Here is a 10,761-nt window from a genome sequence, read left to right as displayed (position 1 = left end):
TCCTCTTCTGAGGGACTGTGCAGAAGAAATTTGCCAAGGGCAAGGCTCTGGCTGAGACTTGATGCTTCCCTGGACATAACAAACTGAATTCATGGCTGCTTTTCCTATCCCCTATGGTTCTGTTTTGTCACCTGTACTGGGGTGGACTCCCATAGAGTCCTGCAGAAGTAGCAGTGGTATGAGCTACTGAGCAAGGCAGTGGTCAGGCCAGAAAGGCCTCAACAATAGTCCAAGCCTTTTTCTCTCAGCATTTAGAAACACACTCCATTTGGAAATTTCATTTGTGCATGTGTGTATGTGTTATAAACAAAGGGTTCTCACATTTATTCAGAACAGTTTTGCACCGAGTTGAATCCTGACCAACAGCAAAGCTGTCTCCCGTCCCTGCTGACTTTAATGAGAAGCAGCAGTGACTCACTGGACTTCACATGGAGATTTCACACGTTTGCCTTACCATATATGCCAGTTCCACTACATACAGTCTATTTAGCTTACGGCACTGCTGACAAGGAGGACGTACAGCACCTCCACATCCCTGCTGTGCAAGATAAGCATACGGTACTGATACAAAATGTAATTGATTTCACCGGCACAGCTTGTCCTGCAGCTCACAGATGACAGTCTCAAATCATTTAAAGGAATCTTGAATCTGCAATTAAATTGCAACTATTAATATGTGATATTGCTTTCTCAAAAACCCCAGTGAACTATTTGCAATGGCTTCCTTTCTTTTTCTATAAGTTCATTCTCCTTCTTTCTTTCTCCTTCCATATATATCCTTCATATGTACTTGTCTGGAGGATGACATGTAGGAAAAAAAGCTATACCAAGACATAATTACAATGGTATAGCTAACAGAAAAGGCCTAGATGTTTCAAATGTCAGTAGATCTGAAGATGTGTGGGCAGGATTTACAACACTGGTATGTTGCCACTGGTAACTGACTGCATTTTTAACCTTCCCACTGCTGGCTAGCAGCATGCAACAGGATAAGTCTAGGAACTTAGCACTAGAGATAAACAATCTCATTACAAACCCCTGAGACTTGTTGTTGTGAAGCTGAGACAAACAAGGGGAAGGACTGTATAAAGGTTAGAGAAAAGCTCTTTCTTCCTGATAGGCAGCCTACACAGCACCTAACCCTTCCAATTTGCTGCCATGCAGCTGTTTCCTCTTCGGGGTCAGCCCTGAGGGCTGGTTTTGGTCATTTCAGAAAGAGGGGAAAGGAAAGAATAAAGTTTTTGCTGCAAGCATATTAAAGGCACAGCCATCTCAGGCAAAAGGTACTTCATGGAGTTCCACTGTCAAAAAGTTGGCAGCAGTCCCTCGCTGAGAGTGAGCCATTTGGAGACACCAAGCAATCTGACAGACTATTAGACTGTATGGTGGAGTCAGATATATAATCTGAAGTGGGGAATAATTGCTGAGAGGGGTGTTATACCCATATTTTGGGTCTGATGAGTGAGGACTGAGGAGAAGATCAAGCTTCCTGGGCACGTAACAGGGTGCTTATCCAGAGAGACAGGAAAAAATTTAGGGAATGAAACAGGATTTGATGAGAAATAAGAATATGTGAAAGGTGATAGTGAGAAGAGAAAGCCTTGAGGCATGTGATTGCACCTCATATGTCATGCAAATAGGAGGAATACTCCCATTCCTTCTGAGAAGTGCTCATTGCAACAAGTGCTCATTGCCTAGGGAGGCCCCATACAAACTCATATTATAAACTGGGGGGGAGTTGCAAGGGACTAAAACTATGTTATTATCCTTAATTAGACACTCAAATGAAAAATAGCCTGATGTACCTCTTTCTTCACATCTACAAAACCCACTGAAATGAAGGGAATCACATCTGCTCAGCCTTTTGGCATTTCATAGAGACTTTACTTCAGCAAGGAGGGAAATTTCACTGGAAGTTGAGAGCATCCAACTTCTCCATTAGTGTTAACCCTAAATATGCGTATAAAAGTCTTTTAGGCTACCAAATCAAAAACTGTGTGAAACCATTCCTGGTATCAAAACATTATTTGCTGCTTTTTATAATCTTGGAGAGTGCAAACTGTAATGTCACAGTGTGGCCTTTGCTGAAAACAGTTAACTGTGTGCCTATCAGCTCACAAAGCCTGAAAATGATATAGAAGAGATTATATTATGCTTGTGCTGCAATGCATGTGATTAAACAGCTCTTCCATTTAAAGACCTTTAGGAGAATGCCAGACTGTTCCTAGTTTTAACCTTTAAAATGCAGCAAGGACTTACAGAGAGACTTTGGCATTTCTCAGTGTAACCCACACCTCCCACACATAGCAGAGATGACTTTAACGAGCAAAGCACTAGGGAAGCAGACGTATATGTATATGTATATGTACAGTCTATGTAACCCAGTAAAAGGGTGAATGTCTCCTGGAATTCCACCTGTATTCCTCTTGGCATCATACTAACTCCTCGTGCTGAGAAGTGGTGTCATCTGTAATAGCCTCATTAATTTTCAGAGCTTCCCCTTCCCCCCTCTACTTATTGCTGTCAAGTCAGCTACCATGAGCAAAGCAGGCAGCAGATTTTTTGTGTCTCCCAGAGTGGTAATTAAAGTGGCTTAAAAAAAAAAAATTAAAAATTTAAGAAACATGAAATTCTTCCCAGGAGCAATGTTCTCTGCATAATCGAAGCATCAGCTGCTTTTGTAGTGTCAAGCTATGGAGATGAGATGGTCTGAGATCCATCTGTCCTACCCTAACATGTCAGAGTGGTGGGGTAAAGCTCAGCTGCAAGGGAATTTCTTATTCCTAATTCATTCTGAAACACTATAATGGGACCGCAATCACTGATGCCTTCACGAACTCACTTCATTTCTTGTAATGCTTTGTTTGCTACTGCTAGGGAAAAGGAATATTTGCATAAAGCTGATCTTGTATTACTTTCTTATGTATGTAATTTTATTATGCCCTCCATGATAACTTTTCACAGGACCTTCTAGCCTTGATGCAAGATTTTTTGAAGAGCTAGGCATCAAGCTCTATCAATAGAAGCCTTCATACACCATGTAGTATCCTTAATTTTGTAATTAAATTTTTTAAGTCATAGATTTACATATGAGCTGGCTTGCTCTATTCCTTGGATGCAAAGAAGCTCCAAAGCCATCCCTGATCCTGGATTGGTTAAGGTTATGGCTGGTCTGCATTCCTGCCTAGTACTAGTAGGGCTCAAGCATTTTGTGTTACTGCTCTGTATGGCTGAAACTTTGTGACTAAAGTGACATGAAAGCTGAGTAGAAATGTTAGAATATAAAAGGCTCAGCTGCCCTGGGATGCACCCTGGGGCTGTCCCTGGGAGCTCACCCTGCGGTACTGCCAGCAGTGCTCACTCCTGGATGGCACTTTGGGTGACCTGATGATATGGTCCCTCTTCACAAGAACCCAAAACTGTGTGAATAAACCTGGTGTGAGCCTGGAAGGTGCTCAGTATTCTGGTTTCCACTTTGGCAGTGTAGATCCTCAGGGCCATGTCTACTTTCCTGTTTGAAGATGCCATTTTGCAGTGGTGTCCTTTTCCTCACCTCTAGTTGCTCTCATTAAACACTAAGAAAAAGGTGCAGTGCAAGTAGTGGACTTTTCTATTCCCACTGCACAGTGGGTCACTGGCATTTCTGAGAGGTCATGCCCAGTTTAGGGGGAAGGATGAAGAATACCCCTCAGTTGGCTCAATTTTCTTACACCGCAAGTGAGGTGAACAAAGATGCATGAAAAATTAATCCAGCAAGTGATTTTACTCATTATTATGTAGCTTCAAAATTCTCTATATTATCCTGAATCAAAATCTAGCTGTGCAGAGGGCCTTAAAGATAAATTACAAAACTTCAAGTGATGGTTTGAAGACATATTTGTCAGAGCATTTTAAAATACTATACCTGAGTAATATAAACCGTATCATATATGGTCAGATGGAATAGAAGCATCATTATAGGAAATAAACCACAAGGTAAAATCTACAGAATTTTCTAAAATATGTTAGGTAAGATTTGAACCATCTGAGAGCCTGAATTTCATACTTTTGGTCTAGAGAGAAGTAGATTTCAATGAGTTCATCTGTATTATTTTGGAGATGTGAATGTTGCTGCTCTAGTTTCAAACCACTAGAAGATACTAGGGATAAATAAATTATTCATGGCAAATATTATAGAAGATGCAAATGCATTCCTTTTCTTGGTTTGGTATTTGTTTGGGTTTTTTTGGTTTGACTTTTTGAGGATTTTTTTTTCATTTTTAAACAGATCTCTAAGTGTTGTAAGTGTACTCAATATTCATCCATAATATGCAAACAAACAGCACTGCAAATGACTGTTCATGGAATCTGCAATGTCTATAAAGTCTCATGAGATTGTTTCCAGAACCAAATTTCAGGCCCTTGACCACATGACAAAGAAAAAAATGATGAGAATTACAAGAGTGGGGAAAAGTTTCTTCATCATCAAAAAGCCTTTGGTCAATGTAATGATTTTTTTTCAAGAAGATGTTTTGATTGGCCATGGTGAATATTTGGGGACTATTCAAATGCTGGAAATATATTTAAATTGAAGTAAATCCACTGATTCATTTCCAAAATATTGCTGAAAGAAAAAGCAATTTTGTTAGGCAAAAAATAAATCCAGGGCAATCAGAAAACTTGAAGCCATAGGAATTCTGAGTTAAATTTCTAAAAAAAAGATATTTACTCATCTTATTGTCATTTTTTCATATTACGGCCTGAAACTAAGGCTATGGTCCTATATTTGACTCTGCTTTGCCATCAACCTCCATTTTTTGTGAGGAAGTAGTGTTTGCAAAATCTCCTTGTTGCCAATTCTCATTACATTGCATGAATCATGTTGTACTTGACAGTTTTCATAAAGCCCAAGCTCCAGGAGACTGAAAAATCTCATGAGAATCCCAGCTTTTGATTACAAGAAAGAAAACAATGTTGTAGTCCTCTTGACTGTAGAAACAAGAGAAAAAAAATTATCTTTGCTCTGCTCCCAATATGCTAAAAGCTCATTAACCCAGAGGCAAAATCAAACATCTCTTAGAACTCACTGTGTTTGATTTTTTTTTTTTTTCCTAAGCAGAAAGAAGAGGAAGTCAGAGAGGGATCTGACATTTTAAAAACCTGGTAAAAACAATACTGGAATTCAGGTAATTAACTTCAGCTGAAAACAGAGAGAAAAATGGGCTCTTTCTTGTCATTAAGTCACAGAATTTTGAAATAGGTGTATGGTAAAGCACAGGGCTTTAAAAAAAACAATCACCATATCACAGGATCAGTAGCAAATGAGTCTGCTAGACAGCGTAGAAATAATTGATAAACATCACCTGTAATTCCCTTTCTCTGAATTAACAAAATAGCCCATTTTATTAGAATCCAGTTGCCTGTTGAATTGAAAATGCACAAAGCTGGTGAATCAGATGATCTCACGGAAGGCCAAACCTGACATAGGTTGCTTTGCATTGTCATCCTACTGTATATCAACGAATAAGCGTGAGCTGCATTTATTAGTTCTTCATACCCCTTTTAGTATCAGCCCAGTGGAATTATTGCACTGAAGACTGTATTATGTGCTCCTTGTGTTTTATATGATGATTGGAGTGGCGCACAGTTCCTTATTAATAAAATTCTGCTGCACAGCAGATGTGGCAGCCATATATGATCACAATACACAATAGGAACTGCTCATTTCTACACTGTTTCTAGGGAAGTAAAGGGTTACTAGGGGAAGTGGTGTTTTATCACACATTCAACATTGCACAAAAATAGCCTAGAAGACTCAAATGCTTGCATTGAAGTCTCCACATATCTGTAATTAATACCACAGTGAGCTATTTTGGATATGGTTAGCATATGCTTTCTGTACAATATATGTATAGTTAATGATATCTGAGGAGGTGCATGAAATGGAGAGAAAATCTTTCCTTAAATACTGAGAAAGGAAGAATTTGGCTCAGTGCTGGAGGGCAGAGCTATTCACCACGTTGTCTCGGCTCTCGGCGGAGCTGCCTCTATGCTGGGGGCGGGGAGGCAGCAACACCAGACACTGTAAGTCTTGCAGGGCTGGCACAGTGTGCCTGCACAGCGTGCAAGATCAAAAACCATATGTGCCTTTCTGTTTCTGATGACCCTTCTTCATAACCAGGTTTTGGGCTGTATTTCCTTTTTTTCTAGTCAATTTGTGGCTGATGAAAGTTTCTAGACTGACAGCTGAAAAGATTGATCTCCTTTAACAGCCACAGCCAATGACACAGTTGTGAGTATTACAATTGATCTATCTGAGTCTCCATGTTTCATGCCATGAATTGCATTGCTGTGAAGTTGGTGTCAGATGTGACCTCCTCTATACTGCCTATGTAAAGCATGGCAAAGACCTGCCACAATTTTCTTTGAATGTATGCAAACAGCTGAGCAAAGAGCAAAGCATCTATTGGATGATAGAGTCCGATAATTCCTGAATTTGACCTGGAAGATTTACTTTCCAGTTGATTTTGTATTATATTCAGTCCCTGATGCCAGAAACAGAGCTTCTATAACCAAAGTCGTAGCTTATTGCCCTATCTCCTGCAAGCAGATCTGAGTCTCACCACCTCACACTGCGGATTGTGGTATCGTTTGGCCAGCACTGATCAGTTTGGACTTGCAGTTCTTAAGTCAGAGGCATCATATCTCATTATTTTAGTTTTGCTGAACTATGCTGTATTACAGTATGCACTTGCATTGACTTATGTAGAGCTTTGCCTCTCTCAGAAATATATTGGTATTTTTCCCATAGATGAACTCACATTAGGCAAGTGCTCGCTTCTAGTCATTTGCGCACGTGCAGTTCAGACTGTATGCTTCTGAACCTAGTCATGTCACATCCCATGTTAGCTGATTAAGATCAGTGGCTGGGAGTTGATTAATTGAATTTTCAGAAGCTCAGCTGTAAGCTTCCTGTGTCTTTCCCATTATACATGGGGAATAAAATGAAACCTTAAGAAAAGGAAATGGTTCATTTCATTCCTGAACTCATCAGCTTAAATTACTGTGGGGATGCTTATGCCACCAGGACTTCCCAAATCTTCCCACGAACTGCATCAAAAAATCTCATGTGTGAACCAAGATTCTCATCAAAGACACAATTAGGCAAGTTTTCCACTGATGGGGGGCTGTAGACTGTGCCTGCAAGCGCGTGGCACCCCACCCATCCATCTTCCACCTTCTCCAGAAGCACGGACATCACCAAACCTCCAAGGAGAGGAACTCCACTGTCCTCAATGGTGTAAAACCAAGGAGTTTGTTGCTGCAGTCAGATGCTGTTAGGGAGCAGGACGAAACCCCAAATCTAAATGACCCTGCCAAGTCAGCAGCCTCAGCAAAACCCAAACTTCCCCAGAGGGACTAATTTTGCTTTATAGGAACTGGCTGAAATTAATGCAGCCTGAAGTCCTTAAGATAAAACTAAGGCACTGCAGAAGCATGCTTACCACCCTCCTACAGGTTATCTGACAGCATTTTTTTTCCCCGAATGTTCATTAGTCACTTCACTCTGATGAAATTCATGACTACTAAAGTCAACTCCTACTGATCTCCCTGGATAACAGGTTTTAAGCACTGTCATTTGCGGAAAAATAAGCAAAAACTGTCCCAGGCCTGAAAGAATTGCCATAAATCAGCAATGTGGAGTGTGATAATGTGCATATCAGATTTATTATCTTTATTAAGTTACCACGATGTTTTTGTTCCCAAATGGTAAGTTTTGAATTATTAAAGAAACTGTAGCTTTTTACTGATAGTAGTTCTTAGGATTAAGTAGATGTTAAAAGATTAAAAAATGTTGTTCAAAACATTAGTAACATTGTAGCAAAACTATTTTTATTTGCATGGGACATGACCCACTAAAATAGCTTTGAGAAACTAAAAAGCTTATTTTTAACCTTAGACTAAAAATTCAAGTTACATCTTCCTTTAAATACTGTATCAAAATAACAAGCCTTAATTATTAAACTAATTATGGTTTTATACAACCGAGGCTGAATTTCTGCAACAGTAAAGAATGGCTCTCAATAAAAGAGCTATGCTATGGGTGGGGCAAAGCAATAAACATAGCCGGATTTTTTTTTTATCAATCTCTACATTAAAGAAATATTTAAAGTGATATACTCACATGGTAAAAAATTATAAGATATACAATTTTTACTGAAATCTGTCTAAAAGCTAGCTTCACAGACCACAAATTTATCTATTGGTGAGCACAAATATTGAAAAAAATGAGAACGATGACTGAGGTTTGAGGCATCTCCAAACGTTTTATAGTATCCCATGTCTCAGTACCGGCTTTTATGCTTCATATCCATTGATACAGTTCTCCAAAGAGAGGACATAAATACCATCCAGGTTTTAAAACATTTTATTTGCATATTAAAAAAATTGTGCATTCCAATAATTAAAATCATTTGAACAAAAAAAAAAAAAATGGCACTCGATTAACTGCATTTTACAGCTCGCAGGACCTTGGTACAGCTTTGCATTTATTCGTGTGTTACTCTAGTTTACTGTAGTCCCTCCCAAGTTCTTCTTTCATCAACATGCAAGCTCTTTCATGCCACCAGGACCAAAGCCAGACAGGCAGAGGGAAAGGCAGCGCCTTCATTCAGTGTCAGTAGTTCTCTCTATTCTTTTGATGTGAAAGGGGCAGTACAGTCATTTTAAACTTTATCCAACCTCTTTGCATCTTACAAAGTTAAACAGCTAAAAGAAGTAAAATAAGAAGGCAATGCTTGTGGAATGTACAGTGCATAATTTGGAAGGGCAGATTTCATTACGATTCACCCGCTTGCTTCTCCTGTTCAATTGCTAAAAAGGAGAAAAAACAGAAAAGAAGAGGAAAAAAATGAAGATCGGGAACATCAAATGCATTCACATGACAATTGCTCTAAATTGCTATAATATAGGTATATTCTTAGCTACAGATCAAAACAGGATGTAAATAATTGTAAATTAAGTGCTGCTAGGCGGTGGGTGCAGGTTTTCGCTGTCTGGCATTGACACAGCCGTGTATCCTCCCTCCACCCCGCACCCGCCGCACCCCCAGCTCCCCGCCTGCCGCCCCTCTTTGTCTCCTCCCGCCTCCCTCCCTCCATCCCTCCCTGCCCGTCTCCCTCCTTCCCTGTCTCCCTCCCTGCCTTCCCGCACTCACTTTCTTTTGAAGGCAGCGGGTTTTTCTCTTGCGTCTCTGTCTTCTTCAATTTGGACTTGTCAAATTTCTCGATCTCAGCCATGTCTGGTTTGTCGGACATGTTGGCAGGTGACTCTGCGTGTGGAGGGGAACAACCCGTTACCCCCAGCAAGGGCTCCCCGCTCCCAAGGCGCCCCTGCGGGGCCGCGCCCGCCGCGCCCAACGCGGGGACCCGCGGGACCCGCACGCTCAAGCACGCCGAAAATAAAACGCTTCACCGTTCGACGTATTAAAAAATAGTAATTTTAAAGTGTCCGTTTAATCCAGCATCCAAGGCGGTGCAGCCCGCGGCCAGCCGCCGCCGGGAGCAGCTCCCAGAATCTGCGCTCTGCGGAGTACAATAGAGGGGACGTGCCCAGCGCTGACCGCGTTTTTAACTCGTTCAGGGAAAAATAATTAAAAAATAAAGCCCTGGGACGGCAACAAAGCCGGCTTGCGCCTCGCATGCCACCGCCCTGCGCGCCTTCAGACAATACCCCCACGCGGACAATGGACCCCTCCCTCCCAGCCCCCCGGACAACAGTCCCCACGCCCTGCCCTGCCCTGCCCTGCCCGCCGTGCCCTCGCGGCGGGGATGCCGGGCAGGAGCCCGCGCTGAGACCCGGGGGAGGGGGGGTGGTTGGAGGGGGTGCGGCGGGACCCACCGGTGTCGCCGCGCGGTGATGCTCAGCCCCGCCGCTCGCTGCTGCCGCCGATCCGCACGCCAGTATAAAGACGGCTCGCTGGCGGGGCGGTTTTATCCCCGCGCCTATGCAAATGACGGTGATGTCACCCGCTACCCATTTTGCCGCTTTCCGCCTTTCTCTCTCTCTCTCTTTTTTTTCCCCTTGCTTCCTTGCCCTCCCTTCAGCGCCCAGCCCTCCTCCTCCCCGCGCACACGCGTACACGCACACAAAGCTACACACACACACATACAGACGCATACCCACAGCTTACAGCTCGGCTTACAGCCCAACATCGCCCCGGTCTCCACGGTCCCTGCCCCGGCCCCGGCCGACGGGGAGGCACCCCCAGGGAGGGCCGGGTTGTGGGTGGGCGGCCGCTGCCCCTGGCTCCCCGACCCCCGCCCTGGCCTTGGTAGGCGTTCGGGGCCGAGACCGGGACAGAGGCAGGGGGACCGGGGCTGAGGAGGGGGCAGGGACAGCCGCCAGCCGCCTCCCGCAGTGGTGGAAGGCTGTGCTTGGCTGGAGCCGTGCGGTGGTTGTGCGCCAGCTCCCTGCGTCTCGCTCTCCTGGTTGAGCAATATCATCTCGCTGATAACCTTACTGAAATTTCGTCATTTAGAAGGAAAAGCCGAAACCTGGTTCCCTTCAGCTCCGGCATCTACCGTTAGTGCGCCCCACGCCCCCGTCCCCATTCCCCCGCTGCCTTTGCATTCCTGATGCAAGGAGAGGAAAATCCCAGTGCTGCTGGCCCTGCAACCCGGTTGCAGGGGGAAAAGAGAACCACCCCACAAACTCCCCCAGCCAGGCTTTGGTGTCGGGCCAGCAGACAATGGCTCCGGCCAGATGCTGCCGGGCCCTGCC

General features: G+C 43.3%; 1 protein-coding gene across 1 annotated transcript; it reads right to left on the bottom strand.

Annotated features, from left to right (window-relative positions):
* Positions 1-8,391: 8,391 nt before the first annotated feature.
* On the bottom strand, positions 8,392-10,069 carry TMSB4X (thymosin beta 4 X-linked). Its single transcript, XM_027905401.1, has 3 exons — positions 9,880-10,069; positions 9,197-9,310; positions 8,392-8,853 (listed from the first exon to the last, which is right to left on the bottom strand). The coding sequence occupies exons 2-3, from the start codon at positions 9,294-9,296 to the stop codon at positions 8,819-8,821; spliced, it is 135 nt and encodes a 44-aa protein (XP_027761202.1). The 5' UTR covers positions 9,297-9,310; positions 9,880-10,069; the 3' UTR covers positions 8,392-8,818.
* Between the last annotated feature and the right edge of the window lie 692 nt (positions 10,070-10,761).

This window comes from Empidonax traillii, unplaced genomic scaffold (genome assembly GCF_003031625.1).
Source record: "Empidonax traillii isolate 1590-97213 ecotype Southwest subspecies unplaced genomic scaffold, ASM303162v1 scaffold1151:size328817, whole genome shotgun sequence".
NCBI lineage: Eukaryota > Metazoa > Chordata > Aves > Passeriformes > Tyrannidae > Empidonax > Empidonax traillii.
Note: the sequence above shows the minus strand (reverse complement) of the source record. Positions and strands in the feature narration are given on the sequence as shown.